The sequence below is a fragment of the Microtus pennsylvanicus genome, chromosome 5, assembly GCF_037038515.1.
Source record: "Microtus pennsylvanicus isolate mMicPen1 chromosome 5, mMicPen1.hap1, whole genome shotgun sequence".
Lineage (NCBI taxonomy): Eukaryota > Metazoa > Chordata > Mammalia > Rodentia > Cricetidae > Microtus > Microtus pennsylvanicus.
The window spans coordinates 61,037,461-61,065,426 of NC_134583.1; the positions used below are offsets into that span (position 1 = coordinate 61,037,461).

Sequence of the window (27,966 nt, forward strand, 5' to 3'; positions counted from 1 at the left end):
GAGGCCCAAACAAAGGTCTTTAGTTGACAAGGCTAAAAGACACAGATTATTGTGGATGCTGAGGGGGAAAGTAGGTGGTAGTGAAAGAAGCAACCAGGGATGCCGCTGGTGACTGTGTGTTGCAGACTTTGAGTTTGAGTAATGATTTTATTCTGTACTTATTAAGGCACTAGAGAGGTTATGATTATTGTTCTGTTCTGCGGCGGACTTCTCAACCAGCGAGAAAGAACAACCACCACACGAGGATTCTTCTCAGATCACGCTTTATTGGAGTGCCCTTGGTTGAGAGAGAGCATGAAGCGAAGGGGCCCGAGAGCACTAAGGCAGCTGCTTATATATGGAAATGGCACATGGGTCGCCCTGTGATTGGCTGCCACCAACAGCTGACACCAGACTGCATTGGGATAGGCCCAGGGACCCTAAACCACCCTGCATGTGGGAAGCAGGGGACAAGCAGCTCTCAAAGGCTTAGCCAAATATGGAGTTGTTTATTTCCAACAAGACAGGATGTTGGCGCCATCTTGTAATGGCGATCCTGTCCGGCTCACTACACTGTTCTCTTAAGATTTTATTTCATTTTTTTCATCCTATGTATATTGAAGTCCCCAAGGCATAGTCCATGGCTCTCTCATCTTCCTTTCTTTGGAGTCTTCATTTATTTTTCAAGTTTACCTGTCTGTTTTCTATATATGACTTCTGTGTCTTCATCTCTAGATTTGATGTCCCAGATAGTCTTTCATTACAGCAGTTGCCTCCTGGATATTGTCTCTTGGATATTCAACTTTCTTCTCTGTTCTGTCATAGCTAAAAACATCTTATCTCATCCATAAATAATAGGCTTCTATTTCAGTTTCCATGTTAGTACATTTTTTTTCTCTTTAGTCACCAGACTTGAATTTTAGAGTTCCTTTTATTTTGGTTTCCTGTCTCTAATCTGCATGGATCATTGCTTTTACTCTCATAAATCTCTACTCAGATACCACTTTATCACAGAGACCAAACCTGACATAGAAACATGACATCGGACATTTTCCTTGCCCAGTAAACCCTGCCCTTCCTCTCCTTTTATCTGTACTTCTTATCCCTACTTGATATATTAACTATTTATTCATTTGTATTTGTTTATAAATATTTATTTCATTATTCATTGTCCATCTTCCCAATTTGAACTTAAATTCCATAGCAAATTTTATAATGTACATTGGCTAGAGTAATGCCAATAAACACTCAAATATTTTCTTAATTGAAATTTTTATGTTCAAAATTTCTTTTGTATACCTTCCTATCCCTTTTGCCCTCTTACTATGTAGGCTTTAGTTAAAATATCTTTTGCCAGTTTTACTGTAGAGCCTTTCTACTTTTGTTCTGTTCTATTTTTCACAAGTATTTGAGGTTAATATTTCTTAAGATACTCTTTATATTTTGTTGCTTTTCTTATCAGGAGTTTTTATTGTTCTCCATTATGTATTGAGTGATGAACCAAAGTTCAAACTCTTGACCCTGGCACTCAAATGGTCTATCGTTTATTTTATCTCTACTCTCAACTTGACTCGTAGATGTTTTTCTTTCTTACTAACCTGTCATTGGCAAGCCAAGTTCTTTCCATCCCTGTCTAACTTGGTGTGCCCTCTTCTACTGTGATAAATTGGCTTTTGGGGCAGCAGAGAGCAGATGTCTATCTTAATCAAAAAGGATAGTATTTGGAGGATTCCTGTTGACTAGAAAGCCATCCGAAAGCTAAGTACCTCCAGCGAAGAACTGTCTGTCCCTTTTCATAGCATCAAACAGAGGAAGTTTTCAAAGTAGTTGGTTCTCTTTATCTTTTAGTTAAAATTCTGGTTAACATGATCAGCTGGTGTTGATGGAGTAGAAGGCAAAAGGTGTAGGTAGGTGAAGATAAAATGGGATGTTTGAAGTGGGTAGGCACTGTAACAAGGGTATAACATACCAGCTATTTCTTTCTTTTTTTTTTTATAAAGAGAATGCTTGAGTTCTTTTTAATTTGTTTTTTAATGATTTATTTAACTTTATTTTATGTGCATTGGTGTGAAGGTGTCAGATCTCGTGGAACTGCATTTTCAGACATTTGTGAGCTGTCATGTGGGTGCTGGGAATTGAACCCCGGTCCTCTGGAAGAACAGTCAGTGCTCTTAACCGCTGAGCCATCTCTCCAACCCCCATACCAGCTATTTCTATTTTGCTTTCTCAAGATTGGGCAGCTCGTTTCCTATCTTAAAGTATCTTTGACCACTTTAGTCCTGAAGCACATTCTTCCTCTACCTTTTATAAAAAGCTTTATTGTTGTAACACATTTGGAGTTAATTGTTTCTGTTCTTGGTTTGTTCTGTTTTAGTTTTTGAGAAAGGGTCTTACTATGTAATCCAAGTTAGTTGAAATTGAGATCCTCTTGCCTCCCTCCCAAATGCTAGAATCACAGATATGCCTTACCATGCCCAGCTTCTATATGAAATCACACACACACTCCCCTTTTCAGGTTGAAGCTGAGTCATAATATCTTTTTGCCTTCCCTGTGCTTAACCTGTATAAGAAACTGGTGTTGGCACACATCTTTAATCTCAGCACTTGGGAGGCAAAGGCAAGCAGATTTCTGTGCGTTTGAGGCCAGCCAGGTCTACAGAGTTAGTTCTAGAATAACAAAGGCTACATAGAGAAACCCTGTCTCACCGCCCCCTACCCCGAAAAAAAAGAAGAAGCGTGCCCTGTAAGGTTTTTGTTATTATTGAGGTGTATGTGTGTGTGTGTGTGTGTGTGTGTTTGTATGTATGTTTGCAGGCACACTTGTGTCAAAGCATGCACAGAAGTCAAAAGATCACATCCAGGAATTAGTTACCTCCTTCCACAGTGGATTCCTAGGTAGAATGCATATCTCCAGGCTTGTGCAGCAAGCACCCTATCCACTGAACCACCCTGCTGGCCCTGCTTGAGATATTACACATTCCGACCCACCACGTACTACCTTTGTTGTTTCAGGAAGATCTTTAACTTCTGGCATTTTAAAGCCCAGCATCAACCTGCAGAATGACCCCATCATTCAGAAGTATGGCTGTGAAAAAGTGGGCTTGACGAGATGTCTTCTGACAAAAAGGGAAATGGAAACACTTCACTTTCCACTCCAAGGTGTGCTTAACTTACTTAATCTAATATCACTAACTTTATTCAAATAATTTTATTAAACATTATTTTTTTAGATGTGTTTGGGATAGCTTATTTATTCCATCTTGTAATGTAGAAATATTTTTAGTGTGAAATGTGGAAAAGTGATGATTTTAGTTTGTACACAGAGGTTACAAATATTAGTAAAATGTTTAATAAGAATGTTCCTAGCTGGGCAGTGGTGGCGCAGGCCTTTAATCCCAGCACTTGGGAGGCAGAGGCAGGTGGATCTCTGTGAGTTAGAGGCCAGCCTGGTCTACAAGAGCTAGTTCTAGGACAGACTCCAAAGCTATAGAGAAACCCTGTCTCGAAAAAAAAAAAAGCTTCTTTTTTTTTTTCAATTCTGTTTAGTTACTAGTAAGAATCAGTATTTAACATTTTTAGACTTTTCCAAGATGAAGAGATGTCTCAGTTGATACATAAGGGCCATAATTCAGATCCAGATCCCTTATACCCATACTGGACATGGCCCTTGCTTATAATTCAGTACTCTGAAGGTGGACACAAGGGATGCCTGCAGCAAGCTGGCTAATCAGAGTAGCCAAATTGTCAAGCTTGGTTCAAATAAGAAACCCAGGTTCAGTTTATAAGATAGAAGACAATCAAAGAGAAGAACAAATGTCAGACTTTGGACTCTAGACACATGTGCCCACAAACATGGAAACGTGAATATACACAGGCACAGCATACACTTGTACATAGTAGACCATTACAGTAAGCCTTCCTCATTGTTTCTATTTCATTTTTCTATTTTTGTATTGAAAAGTTTTTTTTTTAATAAAATATATTCTGGTCATGGTTTCTCCTCCCCTGACTCCTTCCAGATCCTCCCCACCTTCACACACACACACAACTCCATGCCCTTTTTACTCTTTTTAGAAAATAGACAAACAAAACGAGCTAGCCATAATAATAATAATAAAATCAAATAAAAAACTCGATAAACACTGACATTTACATAGACAGATACACATACACACATACAGAAAAATTCACAAAACCCCCCACAAAATCAGAAACTATAATGTATACATAAAAAAATAAAGCACTATGATACAAAATACCATTGAGTTTTTTTGTGTTGGCCATTTACTGGTGGGCATGGAGCCTGCCCTTAAGTGTGGGAAATATAGCCAGTGACATTCCATTGGAGAGAATTAATTTTTTCTATGTAGGCAGATGTCAGTTAAGAATAGCTTCTTAGGAATAGGAGCCCTTGTCCATGTCCCCTGTCAGCTCTGGGACCCCATCTGGTCTGAGCTGTGTAGGCCATGTGCTGTAACAGTTTCTGTGAGTTCATGTGCGTCAGTCATGTTGTGTCCGGAAGACACTGTTTCCATGGTGTCATCCATCCTTCCTGGCTCTACAGTCTTTCCATTTCCTCTTCTGAATAGCTCCCTGAGTCCTGAAGGAAGGGGTTGATGAAGACATCCCATTTAGGACAGAATGTTACAAAGTCTCTCACTCTCTGAACATTGTCGTCCAGTTGTGTGTCTGCGTTAGTTCCCATCTGTTGTAAGAGGAAGTATCTCTGATGATGGCCAAGTCAGGCAGTGATCTATGGGTATAGCAGGCACCATTTTTTCTGCTGTGTTCCTTTAGCAGAACAGTAGGCCTGTAGCCTATCCAATCAGAGAGTGGTTGGTTATTCCCAGAGTGCTCGTGTCACTATTGCACCAGGGTATCATGTCTGTAGATCACCTTTGTAGATGACAGAGTTTGTAGCTAGACTGATGACTACCATTCTCCTTTGGTAGCATGACAAGTGCCTTCCAGTACTGTGGCCACCAATCGGTAGAGGTGAAGGCTAGTCAGGCATCAGCTGGGCTTCTCTGTGTTTAATGAGATATACAAGTGTTGTCTTCAGCAATGAGGTCTTACTGTCAGTTTCTAGAGGGCAATAGCCTTGGCAACAGCCTGAGTTATTTGGGGTTCCTTTGGGACCCCCTTGGCCAATAGCTCAACTAGACGTAACTCATTCCTGGCAGTAAAGGTTACACTTAATGGCAAAAGATGTCTAGTTGACGCATTGTCTCCCCATTTATTTGGTGATTCCATTTAGATTCCTTTCATATATATGCATATTTTAAGATGTTTTTATGGTAATAGGCTTCTGTATGACTCTTCAAATAGCCCTTAGTATTAGCTGTCTCTCCCCGTATTCCCTTCTTTACCCCTCTCTTCCATCTCTCTCCCTGTTTAATCCTCCTGTGCCAATCCCTCACTATTTCTCCATTGCTATATATTCTATTTCCCCTTCCTTGGGAAGTCCTCCCCTTCAGCTAGTCTCTTACTCCATACCTAACCTCCGTAGTTATACAGATTGTAGCGCACTTATGGAATGCTTAAAAGCTAACATTCACATATAAGAGAAAATACACAAAATTTGTCTTTTGGCATCTGGGTTATCTCATTCATGTATTTTTTTCTAGCTCTATCTATTTACCTGCATATTTTATAATTTATATTTTAAACAGTTGAATAATATTCCAGTGTGTAAATGTACCACATTATCGTTAAGCAGTCAATCGTTGATGGACATTTAGACTGTTTCCAGTTTCTGGCTATTATGACTAGGGCTACAGTGAACGTGGATGAGCAGATACCTGTGTGGTAGGATATAGAGTTCTTTGGGTGTATGCCCAAGGATGGTGCAGCTGATATTGAGGTAGATCTAGTCTCAGCTTCCTGAGGGATTGCTACTCTGATTTCCATAGTGTCTATTCAAGTTTGTACTCCCATCAGCAATGGATGAATTTTCCCGTTACCCCACATCCTTGCCAGCATAAGCTGTCATTTGTTTTAGTGATCTTGACCAGTCTGACTGAATAAGACGAAATTTCAAAGTAGTTTGATTTACAGTTCCCTGATGGCTGGGATGTTGAGCACTTAAGTGTTTCTCATCTAGTTGTTTTTTTTTCTGTTTTGAGAACTCTGTTTAGTTTTGTATTTTTAATCCATTTTTAATTTGCCTATTTGTGTTTTTTTTATTTAAAAATATTTATAGCATTATTAATAAAAACCCAGAGACAGATATTGGGGTTCAACCTGAAGATCAGAAAAGCAAAACAGACAGCCAGTGGCTCTTACTTCTACCTCAGTCTGAAATGGTGATCCTGCCTCCAATAATCTCAGAATGAGACTGTGTGAGAGGGTCTCCTCCCACTTTATATTCCTCTCTAGGGCTCGGATTAAAGACATGCACCACTACTGCCTGGTTTCTGTGGCAAACTAGTGTGGCTATTGAGATTAAAGGTGTGTCACCCCAGTGGGATTGTTTTACTCTCTGATCTTCAGGCAAGCTGTATTTAGTAAAATACAAATGAACTATCACTCTACAAATATTTTTTTTTCATTTTCCATACCAACCCCAGTTCTCCCTCCCTCCCCCTTACCCATTCTCCCCCTCCCCCACCTCCATCTCTGCCTTAGAGGTGGTAAGTAGCCTCCTTGGGGCATCAACAAAGTCTGGCATACCCTCCCTGCTGCATCAAGGCCGAGCAAGGTATACCATCATAGGGAATGGGCTCCAAAAAGCCAGTTCACATATAAGTCCTGGTTCCACTGCCAGGGGCCCCACAAACAGATCAAGCCACACAACTGTCACCCAAATTCAGAGGGCCTAGTTTGGACCCATTCAGGCTCCACATCTGTCAGTCCAGAGGCTGTGACCTCCCACTAGCTCATGTCAACTGTTGTTGAGGACCGGCCTCAACAGAATCACCTCTTACCAGGGTAGGCCCATTGGAATTTTAGAAATATAAGTAAAGAATATGAAGATGCATAAAAATAATAAGACAGAAAACATAGAAAGTATCGGGAGGATATTCCAGTGACTGAAATTCTGAAATTCACCCGTGTTTATTTTTCCACAGCTTTTATACCCAACATAAATGGGGGAAAAGGTAATAAAAGACTTTATTAACATGATACAAAAGGATAAGTTACACAATCAATGGCTTTATCACTCTGAGACATCAAATCATTAGCATTCTGTTGTCTAGGTAGCAACGATATTCTAGGTCATGTATTCTGAAGACAGCTCTTCCCTAGGTGACCTCAGAGTTAAAAAAGGAGCAGAAGTACATTTGCATATTCTGACTGCCTATTAGGATGGCATGAATTTACTAGAATGAGCTATCTTAATTTCAAAAGAAATAAGCAATCACCTCCTGAGTTGGGATGTACAGCTATGCTTGTCAATCTTCACACTCTCTAACCAACAGACAAGGTGGTAATGGACCTGCATTTTTTTGGCCTCCACAAACTGTCCTGGTGGTTTTCTCCATCATGATCTTGACCCACCTTGCTCATATGATCCCTCCTCCCTCTCTACCACTGGTCAGCCCAGTGTTTGGCTGTGGATCACTGCATCAGTTACTGAATCTAGGTTCTATGATGACAGGATAGTCACTAAATCTGATTACAGGGGCAGGCCAGTTCAAGCATCCTCTCCAAAATATATAAAGAACTCAAGAAACTAGGCCTCAAACTATCAAATAATCCAATTTTTAAAATGGGGTATAGATCTAAACAGAGAATTCTCAACATAAGAATCTCAAATGACTGAAAGACATTTAAGAAGTTGCTCAACATTCTTAGCCATCAGGGAAATGCAAATCAAAATGACACAGATACCATCTTACACCTGTCAGAATGGCTAAGATCACAAAAACTGATGACAGTTTATGTTAGAGAGGTTGTGGAGTAAGGGGAACACTCTTCCACTGCTGGTGGGAGTGCCAACTTGTGCAAACACTCTGGTAATCAGTATGGCGGTTTATCAGAAAATTGGGAATCAACCTACCTTGAAACCTAGCAATATCACTATTGAGCAAATACCCAAAAGATACTTGCTTGATTGTTGCAAGGAGCTGCTTGTTCGTCCTGGCTGCCCAGGACCGAAATAATCAAGCAGAAACTATATTATTTAAAAACACTGCTTGATCCATTAGTTCTAGGTTCTTATTGGCTAACTCTTACATATTAATTTAACCCTTTTCTAGTAATCTGTCTATCGCCATGTGGCTGTGGCTTACTGGCTAAAGTTTTAGCACATCTGTCTCCGGTGGTGGCTTCTTGGCTTCTCTCTGACTCTGCCTTCCTTTCTCTCAGGATTCAGCTTAGTCCCCACCTAGCTCTGTTAAAGGCCCAAAGCAGTTTCTTTATTCATTAACCAATAAAAGCAACACATAGACAGAAGGACCTTCCACACCATTTCCCCTTTTCTGTTTAAACAAAAAGGAAGGCTTTAACTTTAACATAGTAAAATTACATATAACAAAACAGTTACCAAGCAAGAATTACAGTTATAATATTTATATCTACTTTATCTTTTATCACACCACAAGGACACTTTTTTTTTAAATTTATTTATTTATTAAAGATTTCTGTCTCTTCCTCCCCACCGCCTCCCATTTCCCTCCCCCTCCCCCAATTAGGTCCCCCCCCCTCCCATCAGCCCGAAGAGCAATCAGGGTTCCCTGCCCTGTGGGAAGTCCAAGGAACCCCCACCTCCATCCAGGTCTAGTAAGACCACAAGGACACTTACACGGTATTTTGTTTGTGCTTTAACAAATAAAGCTTACCTGGAGATCAGAGGGCAGAGCTAGAGTAATTAATGGTAGAAGTCTTGAGGTCTGCATAAACTGACAGCAAGTGATACGGCTAGGCAGAGGGGAATATAAGGTGGGAGGAGACAGGAGCTCAGCTCTTTTCTCAGCTGAAGAGTTAGCAAGGTAAGAGTTGGCTGTGGCTTGCTCCTTTGTCAATTAGATCTTTCAACATTTATCCCAGTATCTGGCTCCAGTTTTTATTATTAAGACCAGTTAGAACTCATGCAACAGACACTTGCTCAACTATGTTTTTAGCAGCATTATTCCTAATAGCAAGACCTGGAAACAATGCAGATGCCCCTTAACTGAAGAATTGATAAAGAAAATGTGGCACAATTACACAATGGAGTACCACTCAGTGGTTTAAAAAAAAAAAAAAGACATCATAAAATTTGTAGGCAAATGGATGGAATTAGGGGGAAAAAAACATCCTGAGTGAGGTAACCCAGACCCAGAAAGACAAATACGGTATATACTCACTATAAGTGGATATTAGATACAAAGCAAAGGTTTACCAGGCTACAATCCACAGCCCCAGAGAAACTAGTTAAAAACTAAGAGAGACACGCATGGAGGGCCCCAGAAAAAAGAAATAGTTAAGATCTCCAGGGTAAACTGGGAATAGGGGGTAGAAGGGAGGGGATGAGAACGTGAGGGGTCAAGATGGCCAAGTTGGGGAAGAGACGAGGGAGAGCAGTGAAAGAGACATCTTGATATAGGAAGCCTCTGTGGGGGTGGGGAGAAACCTAGTGCTAAGGAAATTACCAGGAAGCCTATTTGTTTTCTTGATGCCCAGTTTTTAAATATTTTTTCATATTTTAAATATTAACTCTGTCAGTTGTGTAACTGGTAAAGATCTTTCCCATTCTGTAGTGTGCTGTGTTTTCTGAATGATGGTGTCTTTTTCTATTCAGAAGCTTTTCAGTTTCAAGAGGTTCCATTTATTATTTATCTTAGTGCCTGTGTTGTTGGTGTCCTGTTCAGAAAGTACTTTCCTGTGTCAAGACTATTCCCCAGGTTCTCTTATCAAGGTCCTTAATTCATTCAGAGTTGAGTTTTTTGTGTAAAGTCTCTCAACCACTAAAAGTCCAGGACCAGATGGGTTCAGCAAAGAATTCTACCAGATTTTTAAAGAAGAATTAATGCCAATATTCTTCACATTATTCTGCAAGATAGAAACTGAAGGAACATTTCCTACCTCGTTTAATGAGATTTTTACAATTACCCCATACCTAAACAACACTTTTTAGTGGTTGAGAGACTTTAAATACTGCCCTGTTTCACTTAGGGTTATAGGTTTATGTAAATTGCTTATCTGATCTTGATTAAACACTTATGGCTTGTGTATATCAAGAAATTCATCCATTTCTTTTAGGTTTCCACTTCAGTGGAGTACAGATTTTTAAAATATTTCCTTATGATTCTCTGGATTTTCTTGGTGTCTATTATATATTCCCAGTTTTTTTCTCTAATTTTATTACTAATTTGGATATTGTGTGTGTGTGTGTTTTAGTTAATTTGATTAAGGATTTATCAGTCTTATTGATTTTTCTCAAAGGACAAACTCTTCATTCCATTCATTTTTTATATTATTTCTATTTTGTTGATTATAGCCCTGAGTTTATGTTTACTGTCTACTCCTCTACTTCTTCTTTGAGACCGTACTCTTTTTGTTCTAAAGCCTTCAGGTGTGCTGCTAAGTTGCTAATATGAGAGCTCTCCAAACTGTTTATGTAGGCACTCAGTGCTCTAAGAATTCACCTCTTAGAGTTCCCTCCTTTGCGTCCTGTAGGTTTGGGTATGTTGTATATTCATTTGCATTCAACTCTAAAAAGCTTTTAATTTCCTTCTTAATTTCTGTCTTTACTCATTTTTTTTATTCAGTAAGTGAGTTGTCTAGTTTCCGTGAGTGTGTCCATCCAGTTTCTTTGTTGCTATCACTGTGGTGACCCACTGTGACCTGATAAAATGCTGTGAATTATTTCAGCTTTCTTCTCTCTATTCAGGCTTGCTTATATCTAGATCAGTTTTGGAGAAAGTTTCATGAGCTGCTGCGAAGAACTCATATTCTTTTATGTTTGGTGAAATGTTCTCTAAAAATCTGGTAGGCCCATTTGATTTATGACATTATTTAACTCCAGAATTTTCTCTGTTTAGTTTTTGTCTGGATGGCCTGTATATTGGTGAGATTGGGTTGTTGAAGTCACCCACTATGGCTGTGTGAGGAACAATATGCGATTTTTAGCTGCAATAGTATTTCTGTTTTGAATTTGGGTGCCTTTGTATTTGATACATAAATGTTTTAAGATTAAAATGTCTTATTGGATTTTTCTTTTAATGAGTGTGCAATGTCCTTCCCAAACTCTTCTTATTAGTTTTGATTTGAAGTCTGTTTTGTCAGTTATTAAAATGGCTACACCTGCTTGCTTCTTAGGTCTATTTGCTTAGACTCTTTTCCATTCTTTTATACTGAGGTTATGTCTATCCTTGCCATTAAGGTATGTTTCTTGGATACATCAGAAAAAAGGGTCCTGTCTTCATATCCAGTCTGTTAATCTGTGTCTTTTGGAGAACTAAAACCATTAACATTGAGAGTCATCAATAAACAGTATCTATTGGTTATTTTGTTGTTATGGTGTAGTAAATCCTCTTTTGATTACTAAGTGAATTTGTTAGCTGAAATTGTTTATTCCTTGTGTTTTCTTGGGTGTGGTTAACCTCTTCAAACTGAACTTTTCCTTCTGTTCTGTCTGTAGAGCTGGATTGGTAATAGCTACTGTTTAAATTTGATTTTATCCCGTTTTTATGCTTTTCTTTTTCTATTGTCATTGATAGTTTTGTTGGGTATAGTACTCTGGGCTGCCATGAAAGATCTCTCAATTTGCAAGGCATCTGTCCAGGTCTTCTAGCTTTCATAGTCTTTACTGAGAAATAAGGTATCTACCTTTGTATGTTACTTATTTTTCCCCTTGCATCTTTTATTATTTTCTTGTTTTGTACATTTAGTGTTTTGATTATTATGTATTGTGAGAATTTTTTTTCTGGTCTTTTCTATTTGGTATTCTGTATGCTTCTTGTACCTTTTTATATATCTTTGGCAAATCATCTGTTGGGAAGCTCTGTCCAACTTTAAATTGAACTCTTTTTATTACTAAATTCCTGGACTTCTTATTTTGAATGTAAAAATTTACTTTTAAGAGAACAAGCCATCTGTGAAATGGAGTTAAAATTTAGTTCATATATCATAGGATTGCCATAGGAGCCAATCAGTTAATGGAGACCAGAGAGATGGCTCAGTGAGTGAGAGCACTTACTTCTCTTAAAGAGGATCTGGGTTTAGTTCCCAGTACACATGGTGGTTCATAACCGCCCTTTAACTCCAGGGGATCCAGTGCCCTCTTCTGACCTCCACAGGCACCAAGAATGGGCGCGCGCGCGCACACACACACACACACACACACACACACACACACACACACGTGGGTAAACCAGTAAATGTAAAAATGTAGATTACTATGGCTTCTAACATGAATACTTTTAAAATATTAAATTTTGGGATTGGAGAGGTAACTTAGTGGTTAAGAATACTGACATCTCACCAATGTGGTCATTTCTCAGAAAATTAGGAAACAATCTTCCTCAAGACCCAGTAATACCACTTTGGGGTATCTATCCAAAGGATGCTCAATTGTGCCACAAGGATATGTGCTCAACTATGTTCATAGCAGCATTGTTTGTCATAGCCAGAACCCGGAAACAACCTAAATGCCCCTTGACCAAAGAATGGATAAGGAAAATGTGGTACATTTACACAACAGAGTACTACACAGCAGAAAAAAATAACATCTTGAATTTTGCAGGAAAATGGATGGAGCTAGAAAACATTATTTTGAGTGAGGTAATCCAGACACAGAAAGACAATTATCACATATACTCACTCATAAATAGTTTTTAAACATAAAGCAAAGAAAACCAGCCTACAAACCACAATCCCAGAGAACTTAGACAACAATGCAGACACTAAGAGAGACTTACATAGATCTAATCTACATGGAAAGTAGAAAAAGACAAGATCTCCTGAGTAAATTGGGAGCTTGGGGACCTTGGGGAAGGGTTGAAGTGGGGAGGGGAGAGGCAGGGAGGGGAGCAGAGAAAAATGTAGAGCTCAATAAAAATCAATATTAATAAAAAAAGAACAACACTGACATTTCTTCCAGAGGACCCAGGTTTGATTTCTAACATCTACGTGGTATCTCACAACTGAGGAGGGGTCTAGAGGGTGTGTGTGCATGGGTCTCCCTGGGAGGGAAGAATAGATTTTATGGGTAGACTAGGGATAGGTGGGGATAGGAGTAGGGGAGTAAAGTGGGGGAAAATAGAGTGGAGGAAGAGAGTATGGGAACAGGTGGCTGGAATTGGGGGGGGGGCATCTGAGGGCAGTGTGGAAACCTGGTGCTATAGAAACTTCCTAGAATCTATGAAGGTAAGCCTTATTAGTGGAGGATACAGAATCTCAATTGTCCATCTCTTGTAGCCAGGTGAGGCTTCCAATGTCAGGACTAGGTTACATTAAATTGAGTTGTTGACCAAGGAGGTCTCATGGAAATCCCCAAACAACCCAAGAGTATATGCCAAGACAAAAGGTTGCTCTCCACAAACTGACAATGGGGGCCCCATCTACACAACTCATTGAATCTGGAGAAGTTGACTGGTTCCTTTATGGAGCCCTCACTCCTACATTCTAGTCTCTATGGTGCAGGAAGATACTTTGCAGGCTGCTGAAAGAGAAACGTATACCCAGCCATGAAACCTTTGACTTACAGTCTGTCCGGCCTACAAAATAGTCTGCTAGGCCAATGTTGGCACATAACTTGTGGGAGTAGCCAATCAATGTCTGATTTGGTCATTCCACAAGAAGGAAGTCATCCCTGACACTGCTTGAGTGACCAAGAACCAGAGACTAGATAGCCCAGAGAGAAGACCTAACATTAAATGGCCCAGAAACCTAAGGTAAAACCAAACACTACTGGACTGAAAAAAAAAATCAATAAAATGATTCCTAATGATATTCTGCTACACTCATAGATCAGTGCCTTATCCAGTCATCATCAGAGAGGCTTCCAATAGCACCAGCTGGGAACAGATGCAGAGACCCACAGCCAGATATTATGCAGAGAAAGACTCTAAATTAGAGGACTCCATCAAATATCTCCCCTAAGAGCTCAGGGAACCCCACAGAAGAGACAGGGAGTGGAATACACTAGGAGAACAAGGCCCTCTACTGAATCAACTAAGCAAGGCAAATATGGGTTCACAGAGACTGAAGCAGCAAGCAAGCACAAGGCCTATGCCAGATCCTATGGTTGTGTGTATAAGTGCGTGCTGATTTTGGGGCCTGCCTTTTGACTTTTCGTCCTATTGGGTTGTTGTGTCCAACTTCAATATGATAGCTTTTCTTTCATCTTACTATATTTTATTTCATCAGATTTGGTTGTTACCTCTTAGAAAGGTTCTTTTCTAATGAGAGATAGAAAGGAAGTGGATCTAGAGGGGGAGGAGATGTGGAGAGGAACTTGGAGGACTGCAGGGAGGGGAAATTATAATCAGGATATATTGTATGTGAAAGGAATTTATTTTCAATAAAATTTTTAAGAAAGAACATTACTAGCGGCTACAGCACTAAAGAAAATCTCTCTCTCTCCCTAGCAACGATTAACTGCCTATAGATCTTCTGGAAGATACATTTTAAAACTTTTAATCTCCCTCAAATGGAAATTTCTGGATACTAGGAGGCAAAAACTGATCCAAAGATTTAATTTAATTCTTTAATTCCTGTCAAATAAAATCTACATACTACTTTAGCTGCTTCAGTAACTGTGTGAAGGTAGAAATCTATAATGATTCAAATGTTTTGGATCTCTGAGCTGTGTAAGCCTGGTTGTTAGCTTAGTGTATATAATGGAAGAGTTCCCTGAACCTGCATTGAGCCTCTAGAGGGAATTTTCAGGTTATGATTGCAAGAAATTGAAGAACATTTCTGAATAGTGGCTTCAGGGAAATCTCAATGATAGAGTTGGGTGGGTTTAAGTGCACACAATGAAAGTTACTCAAACTTTCTGCCTACTACACAGTCTTTTTAGATGTCCACTATGGTGAATAAATCTCTGTCCTATTTTCACTTGCTTTATTTAGAAAAGACAAACGCCACATGGAATCATTTGGATATGTTGTTCTTTCTCTCCTAGTACCTACATGGGAAGTGTCCAATAACTTTGGGTTAAATTCTTTCTCATAAGAAGAAAGAATGTTTGCTTCATAACAATCAGGAAGTCCAGGCCCCAGGCCCCCTTAAACAACAGCCTACAATACTCATTCAAAATGTAACAATGGATGGAGAAAAACTTAACCAAAGAGGTTGCTTCTTGTTTAGTTTTTATAATTCAAGTAACACAAAGAAAGTTCCCAGTAAATATGTTATTTGAGTTCCCCTGGATCTTCAGAGTATTGTTTATTTTGTCCAATAAATAGCTCCAGTAAGCGGGGTGTGTTGGTGCACACCTTTAATTCCAGCACTCAGAAGGCAGAGGCAAGCAGAATTCTGTGAGTTCGAGGCTAGCCTGATCTATAAAGTGAGTTCTAGGACAGGACAGCCAGGACTATTGACACAGAGAACCCCTGTCTCTAACCTGCTCCCCTGCCTCACCAAAAAAACAAAAAACAAAAAAACCCCAAACTTAACCAACCAACCAAACAAACAAAAACGAAGTAGCTCCAATGAATATTTACTTCCTTTTCTCCTAGGTTCTCCTAACTGTGAAAACTTTATCCTTACCAAGTGTAATGGTTTCATAACAGATAACAGTCCACTTTTTGGACTTAATTGTGAAATGGTAAGTAATGCTTTGATTTTTCAGAGCATGTTGCAAACTATAGTGTAAGACGATTTCATGAATTCAATGCACCAGTAAACCCATGCCTTTTGACTTTTAGTTTAAATAGCTGAAAGTGCCCCCCTTTTTAAAAACTTGGATCTATATTACAAATGAAAGATTAGTTTTAAGTTTTCTAAGTAGTTTCTGTGTTTAATCATGTTTTTAACACCAGAAAAAAATGGTTTTTTTTGAACAAATATTCTATTCTGTGGCTGCCATGAAGACTCTGCCTTAATTACTATGGGTTTAGGTTTTGCACATTGAAGATTAGAAATAGGATTTCCCTGCTAATTTAGTAATTCTTCCAAAGACAAGTACAGCCTTTCCTTGCAGTACTTGCAAATAGTTTTGATTCTTGTTAGTTTGTATCTTGCCTGTTAATGACTGTTCCTAACCCCTCTCTGCCTTAGTTTCTCCTTCTATGAAGTAGGTAGCAATTAAGGCTATGCTATATATTTAGAGTGTGCTTAGTAAAAGTGGTGGTTCTTAGCTGTAGTGATGAGTAATACATAGTCTGTCAATGATAGATACAATTATATTGGTACTATTATCTTCATTCAAAAATAAATAAAACAAGATCTCCTTGTATAGCTCAAGTTGACTTTGAACTTTTGATCTTGCCTTAGCCTCCCTAGCCATTTACCATTTTCCGGAGGAAGTATTGCCATTGCTTCCAGTAAACATGGTGTTCTCAGCAAATACCAACTTCAGTTTCATTCATACTGGATCCTTTCGTAAACAAGCATCTTTGCTGTGCTGGCAGGAATCGTAGCTGAGTGTAGGTGCTTGCTGATACAGTGTACATATTAAAGGGGAGTTAACAGCTTCTGCAGTTTAGCAGCTTTTTGTCTTCTAGTGCCTTACATCCAAGGGGAGAGAACTAACACGCATCTCATTGGTTGCTGAAGGAGGCCATTGTATTATGGATGAACTGGTCAAACCTGACTTCAAGATTCTGGACTCCTTTACTAGGTATTCTTTTCATTGTTGTTTTTTGTTTCTCCAGACAGGGTTTCCCTGTGTAGCCCTGGCTGTCCTGGAACTCACTCTGTAGACTGGGCTGGCCTTGAACACACAGAAATCTGCCTACCTCTACCTCCCAAGTGCTAGGGTTAAAGTTATGTACCACTATAATACCTGGCTAATTTTAGTCTTAATAATTTTTATATTTCCAAAGATTATCATAAAACTTCAGAAGTACATGGTGATTGGACAAAGTAAAAAACAGTGAAACATTATTTTTGGTGACTGAAGTTGTACCCATGCATTCATGTTTACATAGGCATAGAGAACTAGAGAGACCATATTAAAGATATAGGCTGTTCTACTAGAGGGCTGATAATTAAATAGTATTTCTAGAAAATAGTCTTATGCAGCAAAAAGATATATAAAATCATTTTGTCACAGTATTGTAAAAAGGTGAGAATATATATGTCTTTTAAAAAGACGATGCAAATGCCAAGTTAGAGAATGTTTTTAAACAACTGCAAAGTAGAATACTCTTACCATTTAAAAGGTTATGATTAAATTCATTTATTGACATTCAAATGTAATCACAAAACAGAACATGTGAAATATATCTATAAACATATACATACCAAAAAAGTGGAAGGATATTTACTAAAATGGAAAAAATATAACCTTTGGATAATGAAGTTATGGCTCTTTATTATTATTATTATTATTGGTGTTTGTTTTTGAGATAGTTTTTTAATTCTAACATTTCTCCCTCCCCTTTCTTCCCTCTCTGCTCTTCAAATTCTTGGCCTCTTTTCTGCATCAATTGTTACTGATGCATGCGTATATGTATTTGTATATACATACAAATTCTCAAATATAACCTGTTGAGTCTATATTATGTTACTTGTAAGTATTTTTTCAGGGTTGTCTATTTGTCACTAGACAACCAATTCATTAGCTTTTTCCTGGACAGGGCCACCTCTTACACTCCTGTAGGCAGTGTTTTCTGTGTCTCTGTAGTCATTCCCAAATAACTGCAAGAGACTTGATATTAATTATAAATGCTTAAGCAATAACTTAGGCCAGTTTCCAGCTAGCTCTTACAACTACAACTTAAATTAACCCATTTTTATTAATCTATATTCTGCATTACCTCTTTTTGATTTCAACCTCCTCTTTCCTCTCCCTGTCTGGCTAGCAACTCCTCTGACTCTGCCCTTCTTTTCTTCCTAGTGTTCTTGTCCCTGAAAATCCTGCCTAGTTAGCCACCAATCAGCTTTTTATTACCAATGAGAGCAGTACATGTTTTACAGTGTACAAAGATTCTTCCACAGCACATCCTCAGCTTTCCTCATTTGTCTTTTATGTAGGGTTGAGCCCTCATTGTCTTTTCCCCGTGCAGTTTGGCATGTTCATTGGTGCCTTCTTGTTAAACTCACATTTGGGCAGTCACGTTGGTGAGACTTTTGTGGGTGTAGCTTCTGACATCACTCAGAGATGCATTCTCACAGCAAAGTACCTGGTCAGCTCTTACAATCTTTCTGCCCCTCGCCCTCCACATGTTTCCTGAGCCTTAGATGTGGGAGTGTTCTGTCTATATATCCATTGGGATTGGATTCCACAACTCTGTATTTTGACTGGTTGTGATTTTCTGTAGTGGTCTCTGTTTCAAAGTTTCCTGGATTAGGGGTGAAGACTATACTTCTCTGTGGGTATAAGGACAAATATTTTTACATTGTTTTTAGGGATTATGCTAGCTTAGTAAATTAGTGGTTGTAGATTCTCCCCTAATAACTGTGACATCACTGTAGCTAGGTTTCTAGTACCAGGCATGATATCCCTCTTGTTGAGTGGGTCTTAAGTCCAATTAGAGAGGAACTGATAGCCACCATAGTCTGTGCAGCACTACTGCACCCATAGGGCTATCCTGCCATGCTGCTTGTTGATGTGATCCACATGCACCATAGCACGGTAGGACGGTTGGTGGCCTTTTTCCTTTGGAAGCTTGCATGCACCTTCTGGTACCATGAAATCTAGTCCTCAGGGAGGGGGATTCAGATCAATTCCAGCTCAGGGGCTTCTGGGCCCTGTTTCTGAAGTGCATGGTGTCTTCAGCCATAGGGACTTACCTTCTACCTCAGGGAGTAACCAAGGGCAAAAGCAGTAGGCTGTATGTCATGGGAGTCTCTTAGACAGCCTTGGCTAACAACTTAAAAGAGGGCTTCTCATGTCTAACATTGGCGTTTTTGTTAGGTGCCCTCTTTGACTCTTGGAGAGAGCACCTTCAGGCCAAATGAGAAAAGTTATATTTATACACTGAATTTTGTTCACTATAGGTTGGTTGGATTGTTTTTTAGGTAAATAATTAATACGTTGGTTCTTTGTGACCTTTTCAGCTGTCCATATTGTTATTTTACCTTCCTTCTCCTCCCTAAGGAGCCCTTCCTTTCCCCGTTTCCCTTATCAGATCACTTATATCCTCTTTACCCTCTTCCCATCCATTTCTGTATTCACCTCCTTTCCCTTCTTTAAGGAGTCCCCTGCGTTTTATTACCCTGATCAGATACTTGCACCCTGCTATTCCCCTTTGTACTGACAGTGGTCTTGTTTTACTCTCCTGGTTTCTGCAGTTACTACAGGGTATGTACTCACATCTGAAGATTTGGAGCTAGGAGCTTCCAATAAGAGAGACTGGAGTGATTGTCTTTCTGAGTCTGGGGAACCGCACTTAATATGATATTTTCTAGGTCCATCCACTTATCTATAGAGTTCGTGATTTTGTTTTTCTTTACAGCTGAGTAGTATTCCATAGTGAATGTGTACCACATTTGCATTATCTATTTATCAGTAGTAGGTCATGTAGGCTGTTTCTATTTCCTAGCTACTGTAAAGACAGCAGCAGTGAACATGGCTAAGCAAGTATTAGTGGAGTAGGATATCAAGTCCTTTGGGTATATTCCAAGAAGTGGTATAGCTGGGTCATATGGTAGATTGATTTTTAGCTTTTTGAGAATTCTCCACACTGGTTTCCACAGTGGCTGTAGCAGTTTGCAACCCCATCAACAGTGAATGGGAATAAGGGAAGCTTCCTTTCCCCACATCTCCTCCAGTATTTGTTGTCCATTGTTGGTATTTGCTATTCTGCCTGGGGTAAGATAAAATATCAAACTTATCTTGATTTTATTTTCCTAATTGCTAGGACAGATGAACATTTTTTAAGGTATTTTTCTTTTGAGAACTCTCTATTCAGGTCCTAGGCCAATTTTTTTTTTTTAAATGGGTCATAGTTATGTTGTTTTGTTTTGTTTTGGTTTAGTTTTTTTACTCTTTTTTTTTTTGAGTTCTTTGTATATTTTGGATATTAAACCTTTTCTAGATATATAGCTGGCAAAGACTCTCTCTTATTCTATAGGCTTCTTCTTCACCCAGTTGATTGCTTCTTTGGCTCTGCAAGAGCTTTTTATTTTTTTTTATTTATTTTTATTTTTTTATTTTTTATTTTTTTTAATTTATTTATTTATTAAGGATTTCTGCCTCCTCCCCGCAACCGCCTCCCATTTCCCTCCCCCTCCCCCGATCAAGTCACCCTCCCTCATCTGCTCCAAGAGCAATCAGGGTTCCCTGACCTGTGGGAAGCCCAAGGACCGCCCACCTCTATCCAGGTCTCCTAAGGTGAGTATCCAAACTGCCTAGGCTCCCCCAAAGCCAGTACGTGCAGTAGGATCAAAAACCCACAGCGATTGTTCTTGAGTTCTCAGTATTCCTCATTGTCCTCTATGTTCAGCTAGTCCGGATTTATCCCATGCTTTTTCAGACACAGGCCAGCTGGCCTTGGTGAGTTCCCGATAGAACATCCCCATTGTCTCAGTGTGTGGGTGCACCCCTCGCGGTCCTGAGTTCCTTGCTCGTGCTCCGTATCCTTCTGCTCCTTATTTGGACCTTGAGATTTCTGTCCCGTGCTCCTCTGTCTCTGTCTCCTTTCATCGCCTGATGAAGGTTAATATTCATGAGGATGCCTATGTGTTTGTCTTTGGGTTCACTTTCTTATTTAGCTTCTCTAGGAACATGCATTATAAGCTCAATGTCCTTTATTTATGGCTAGAAACCAAATATGAGTGAGTACATCCCATGTTCCTCTTTTTGGGTCTGGCTTACCTCACTCAGGATAGTGTTTTCTATTTCCATCCATTTGTATGCAAAATTCAAGAAGTCCTTGTTTTTTACTGCGGAGTAATACTCTAATATGTATATATTCCATACTTTCTTCATCCATTCTTCCGTTGAAGGGCAAAGGACACTGTCACTAAGACAAAAAGGCAACCCACTGACTGGGAGAAGATTTTCACCAACCCCGCAACTGACAAAGGTCTGATCTCCAAAATATATAAAGAAATCAAGAAACTAGACCGTAAAAGGCTAATCAATCCAATTATAAAATGGGGCACTGAGCTGAACAGAGAATTCTCAACAGAAGAACTTCAAATGGCCAAAAGACACTTAAGGTCATGCTCAACTTCCCTAGCGATCAGGGAAATGCAAATCAAGACAACTTTAAGATACCATCTTACACCTGTCAGAATGGCTAAAATAAAAAACACCAATGATAGCCTTTGCTGGAGAGGTTGTGGAGAAAGGGGGACACTCACCCATTGCTGGTGGGAATGCAAACTTGTGCAACCACTCTGGAAAGCAGTGTTTCGGTTTCTCAGGAAATTCGGAATCAACCTACCCCTGGATCCAGCAATACCACTCTTGGGAATATACCCAAGAGAGGCCCTATCATACAACAAAAGTATATGCTCAACTATGTTCATGGCAGCATTGTTTGTAATAGCTTTTTAGTTTTATAATGTCCTGTTTGTCAGCTGTTAACCTTAATTCTTAGGCAAATGGAGCCTTCTTCAGGAAGTTCTTTCTTACATCTACATCATATACAGTATTGCCCATGTTCTGTAGAAGTTTATGATGGATTTTTTTTAACTTCTCTGCTTATTTGGATCTTCAGCTTTTTTTCTGTAATTGGTATATATTAAGTATAATTTTTCAAAACGTGTCTTTGGAGAAAAGCTGATATTTTAGTCTCTCTATTTCTCTCTCTTTATGAAAAGTTTTTCAGGAATCACGGAGAAGATTCTTAACCCAGTGCCAACCAAACTCAAAGATGTACAGACACTCTTAAGACAGCTGCTTCCTCCTGATGCTGTGTTAGTGGGCCATTTCCTAGACTCGGATCTCAGAGTTTTAAAAGTGTGTATCTGCTTTAAGACCTTATTCTCTAATAGAAAAGTGTGTTCCATTTATCTAAGATGTAAAGACTGGGAATTTTAACTCCCAAACCTCTTCCCTGTTTTTTTCTTTAGCATAAGGTGCTATTTATTCATTATTTTTCCTCCTCAGATGATACACCCATATGTTATTGATACCTCGCTGCTTTATATCGGGAAGCAGCGCAGAAGATTTAAGCTAAGATTCTTAGCCAAAGTTATTTTGGGGTAGGTTTATACATGTTTTGGTGTTGTCCTGGTATATTGTACATAAATTAATATGTATTATCCAATCCAGTCTTGGTTGTCTCTCTCAATTTATAAACACTACTCCCTCTAATTCTTATGAAGTAAAGAAATTAAGGGAATACAGTTGAACCTCACAGGGTAGGCATGTAATCTCAACTATTTTGAAGATGGAGGTAGGAGATTCTAAAGTTCAATGATTTCCTAGTCTCTAAAGTGATTTTAAGGTTATCTTGAGCAATTTAGTGAGACCTTCTCTAATTATGAAAAGTTTAAAAACAAATGTGTTTTGGTGGCAAGAAGACTCAATAGGGAACAAACCTTATGACCTATGTTCTATCCCTGGGAGAACTAACTCCCATAAGTTGTCCTCTTCCCAACCACACACACACACACACACACATACACATTGTACACTCCCCACACATAAATGTAATTTTAAAAATTGTTTAAAGGAAGTTGTGACAGAACATTTACATATCATTTGTAAGACTGTATATTCAGCCCCTAGTACCATGGAATTTCAAAGTGTAGCATACTTAAATTGAATATGTCTTGTAGTCTTGAAGCATATAAGTGCGTGTTCATTATAACATGGTTCAAAATGGAAAGAAAATTGTAGAGGACTGACTAAGTTATGGTTATTTATTATTCAAAGGAATATGATAGATCTGTATATGCTAATATGAAAAACCCTAAGATATTACTTAGAATAAAATAGAGTTGCTGAGTAGGATCTGTATATAGATATTGATCAACATAAATATATGTGTATTTAAGATTTTTCATAAACAACCAAGAAAATTATTTAAATGTATAGATATTTGCATATGAATAAAAATCTTCTGGAAGGAAACTTTTAACTGATACAGCTAAGAGTGGGCCTGATCTTGGCTAATCTTTGATTCCTGTGGTATACTTCTGTGATCAGAGCCATCCCATGTTGTCTGGATGTGCAGCACCTCTCTTGAGGCCTGGCAGTTGAGCAGAGAAATGGAATCTTGATAGTTGTAGTACAAATCTGATTGTTAACAATGGTGAAACTTTTATACTGTGGTTAAAAGAAATAATCATTAAAAATATCCCCATATATACATTTCATCTTCATTTCTAGGAAGGATATACAGTGTCCAGACAAGCTTGGTCATGATACCATAGAAGATGCTAGAACAACTCTTGAATTAGTTCGGTATTTTCTTAAGTATGGGCCAAAGAAGGTTAGTATCTTTGACCAGTCCCTTTGGCTTTCTTAATATTATGAGACTGGATCAGACATCCATAGATCATTATTTCTGTTTCTACCTTTCTGTACAAAACTAGCAATGTGGTTAAGATTAAAATTAAGACCCATATCACTAACATATTGACAAAGTATATAATAAAGTCAACTTTTGAGTGTTGACTATAGAGTTTCTAGTTATATCAACTGGCAGTTGCTCTGAATAACTTGTTTCTAAATCTGTAAGATGGAAATATGTAGTTTGCTGGGATAGTATTGAGGGCAGATAACTAAATATAAAGCTGGTGATGATGATCATTGAACTGATACTGTTTATGGTAATTAGTTTGTTCTCTAGGAATAGGTGCACATTCCATTGTTTGAGCAGCAGTTCAGTGGATATAGATTTGAAAAGGACAGTTTCAGAAAGATTTTGTGAAATTATTTTGTTGGTGGTTTTCTTGAGGCACTGTCTTGCCTGTAACTTACTATGTAGATATGGCCCAGACTGGCTTCAAATTTATGGTGATCGTACTATCTCTTCCTTCCAAGTGCTAGGATAAAAGGACCTGTAGGGACAAAAATGTGGGGACAGAGTTTTGGTTGAAGGTAAACTGAAAAGAGAAAGGTAAGATAAGTAAGTAATCAGATAATAGTAAAACCCTGTCTCTTTGGAGGCTGCACCAGACAGACCCTGCAGACCAGCTCAGCTCCTTAGGAGAGGAAAATGAAAAGGGAAAGAGTAAAGGGGGAAAATAAGCAGTAGAAGAGAAAACTAAGCAGGTCTCGGCTGTCATGCCAAATTGATACTGAGTATTAAATAAGGGTGAGATGAACATGCGGGGAGAAAGTCAGATGGGGATATAGAATATGTGAACTCTGATGGCTGGGGTTCAATTTTGAGTCACATTTCTTGGCTCTCAGAAACCCATGCCACCTGTGCTAGTTCCTCTGTGATAGGAGGTCCTATTCTCCTCTGAGTCTTTCTTTAGGTGATTGGATTACAGGACTGGTTCTGTCTGCAGGCAGTGCTTCACAAGTGGAATTGCAAATGCTAGGAATACCTCTGTGTGTTCCTTCAACGTTGGGCTTGTGACTTACGATTGATTCCACCCCTATATAATCCTTCCACTGTCCAGTGGGCTGCTTGGAGTCTTAGCTGTCTGTGAGGACACTGTATGAAGTGCTGTCACAAAATTCCCCTGATGGATATAGTTCCTTACTACTTTGTCCAGGAGGATACTGAGCTTCAGACTCACTGCACCACTGTGCTTTCTCCACAGTCTGCAGCCTGGGCTCTGTTGCTCTGATCCAGATGCTGCGCCTTGTTCCAAGTTATGCCCTGTGCTCTTCCCAAGGTCTTGATGGGTCCCCTGATCTGTGGGATAATAGCAGAGGTGGGGAATGATGAGTGTTGTAGAGGTCTTGAGTTTTAGACTCCTCACCCCTCTAGAGCTATCTGGGGGTTGCTGAGGCACTGACCTATGCTGATGGGTTTATGAAAACTAGGTTCAGCCTTTGCCATCTCTTCTCTGCTGCCCAGTATTCTCATCACTTGTTTCTACAATTGACATCAGGATAAATTCTTCCTGGAGCCATCAATCATGACCTGCTAACTGGTTATGATAAAACTGCCTCTGCCAAGGCAGGCAGATCTCTGTGAGTTCAAGGCCAGCCTGACCTACAGGCTCCAAAGCTACAGAGAAATTCTGTCTCAAAAAAAAAACACACACAAACAAACAAAACCTGTCTCTGCCTCTCAGTGTGCCAGTTCCTCTTTGGGCACCTGACTGAATTGTACCTCCTTCGCTCTTTAAGAATGGTTATGATTTTTTAACAGATTGTGTTGGCACATATGTTCTCATAGAGGAGCTCAGCAGTGGCTCCTCTGAGAATGGTGGGACGAACAAAAAATGTTTTGTTTTGTCATTTAGATTTATGTATTTTATGTTTTTGCCTGTGTGAATGTCTGGTGCTGATGTAGGCCAGAAGAGAGGAATGGGATTCCCTGAAAGTGGAGTTACAGATGGTTGTGAACTACCATGTGGGTGCTAGGAACTGAACCACCCGTTGAATTCCATTTTTGTTGTTGTTGTTTTTCGAATCAGGGTTTCTCTGTAGCTTTGGAGCCTGTCCTGGAACTTGCTCTGTAGACCAGGCTGGTCTCAAGCTCACAGAGATCCGACTGCCTCTGCCACCTGAGTGTTGGGATTAAAGGCGTGCATCACTACCTGACCTGGCAAAAATATGTTATTTTTAAATAGTTGTATTATCTTACTTTCCAGGTGGATTCTTACTTTATGAACAAAAATAAATATCAATTATACTTTTGATAGTCTAATTTTGTATTATTTTGTATTAATATACTGACTTTTTTGATGTTGCAATAAAAGTCATTGTTTTTCATTTCTAAAAGTTACATGTTTTCAGAGAAATACATTAAGAGACTAAGTAAGGAATGATGAGCCAAAATTGCCATCACGTTTCACTCAGCCTCACTTGGCTCTTTTAAACCATCTTCATGTAACATTAGTAGCTGGTGACAGGTTGTTGCTCTTGGCTAAGCAGTCATAAAACCATTTGATACTATTGAAGCCAGCTTTTGCCTGAGGCAGTGACACAGCCATGATTCTAGAGAAGCAGAGAATATCATTTAAGTGATTTTTTTCGCCTCAAATTCTGTACAAAAACTTTTATTTTCTTACAGATTGCAGAGCTCAATTTGGAGGCACTAGCTAGTCGTGAAGAACTGAAAGCAGCCAGTCAAGAACCAGAAAAGAAGGGAGGACCTACTAAGCCCCCAAATATGAGGTAATGTTTTCCATTTCAAATAAGAGCAAACGAAAATTAAAGATGTACTTACTAGTTTTCTGACTATGACCAATGTCTAAAATGATGTTTAAAAAAAACACGCAGAAATAATTGAACTAAGGATTATTACAAGAGAAGATAGAGCTTTTAATCCCAGAACTCAGGAGGCAAAGACAGATGATTCTCTGTGAGTTCGAGATCAGTCTGGTCTACAAAGAGAGTTCTGGGACAGCCAGGGCTCTGCTGAGAGACCCTATCTTGGGGTGGTAAGGAAAGAAGAGAATTCTAGTCTTGTTGATATTTTTAAGTTAGAAAACTTAACTTATAGCCTTTAAAGCAGATTGGAGAAACACACACATCCACACTCAGAAACGGTTTGATTTCAGACCATGATGAGTGTGTCAGATCCTTAGATTGTGACTTCAATCTTGATTGATAGCTTTAGGTATATTTCTTATTTATTTTCCCTCCTCTTAGGGTAACACCATCTAATTTGATTTTCTGCATGATGAAATATTCTGGAGAATATGAAAACCACTGATCACATATGACTAATGCAGTTGATTGACTGGGCCTTTAATTTTAATTAAATTTGTATAACTAAATATTGCTATAGACTACTATATTGGCAAGCATTATAGGCACAAAATTTAACTAGCAAGTCATAACCTAAAAATGACTATTCTTATTTTAATCTCTTTAATTCTTTACAGTGTTTTAGAATGCCTGGACTTGATGGGTCAGAAACTCCTTTTTTTGACTCGGGATATAGATGAACTTTCTTCTTCTAGAAACTGTCTAACTATTAAGTGTTCTTCAAATAAAGAGGTGAATGACCTATTATATCTTTGTAGTAAGTGTAACACTTTGTATAACCCCTGGGAATGCCAAGAATTTGCACCAGTAACCTTGGCTAACACGAGCAAGTCTGGCTTCTGCCTCAATTTTATGGAGCACATTTAAGTCTGTTACTTCATAGGAGCAGAGCTGTTAGCTGTCAGCGTCTGCTTTCAGAGACCAGTGGGCTTGGCCTTGCACGCCACTTAGAACTTCTATTTCTGGTGTATGGAGATGTTTATTTTGGAGCCTGGCTATATCTTTTTATATTTTATCTGTCATTGTTCTGTGACAATATGAGCTCCAGTATTTATTTGTCTTCCCTACCCATTCAGCACTGGAATTATAAATATGCTGCCATTTCTGACTTTTTATTTATGTGTAGCCAAACTCAGGTCTTTGTGCTTGCTCAGCAAGCCATTTACTTTTCTGAGCCCTGGAAAATGTTCTCTTATTTGACAATTTATTAGGTATATTACTTTTTTCTTGGTATATGTATGGGTATTTTGCCTGTAAGCCCATGCCTAGTGCCTATGGAGCCCAGAAAGGTATCAGATCCTGAGATACTGGAGTTACAGGCAATTGTGAGTTCCCATATGAGAGCTGGGAATTGAACCTAGGGCTTCTGGAGGAACAGGGTAACAACTAAGTCACCATTTTGCCCTACAATTGTTCTTTGTTAATTTAAAATTCTTTAAGAGAATTTCATGTGTGAATACTACATTTCCATCCTTTCTTCTATCTCCTCCAACTGCCACATCAAATTAATAGCCTCTTATTTAACATTATCATTTTATATATGCACAAATTTAAATGCGTGCGCACGCGCGCGCGCGTGTGTGTGTGTGTGTGTGTGTGTGTGTGTGTGTGTGTGTATCTCCCTTCTATTTAGTGTTGTTCATGTGCTT

The 27,966-nt window shown here is 39.0% G+C and overlaps 1 protein-coding gene across 1 annotated transcript in view; it reads left to right on the top strand.

Moving 5' to 3' along the window:
- The window catches only part of Rexo5 (RNA exonuclease 5), a 56,753-nt gene that overhangs the window by 8,656 nt on the left and 20,131 nt on the right, over positions 1–27,966 (top strand). Inside the window, exons 6-13 of the mRNA XM_075972043.1 lie at positions 2,992–3,138; positions 15,591–15,679; positions 16,578–16,693; positions 21,790–21,928; positions 22,079–22,173; positions 23,306–23,408; positions 26,118–26,221; positions 26,935–27,049. Of these exons, the coding sequence (XP_075828158.1) occupies positions 2,992–3,138; positions 15,591–15,679; positions 16,578–16,693; positions 21,790–21,928; positions 22,079–22,173; positions 23,306–23,408; positions 26,118–26,221; positions 26,935–27,049 (908 nt within the window). The remainder of the gene's footprint in view (positions 1–2,991; positions 3,139–15,590; positions 15,680–16,577; positions 16,694–21,789; positions 21,929–22,078; positions 22,174–23,305; positions 23,409–26,117; positions 26,222–26,934; positions 27,050–27,966) is intronic.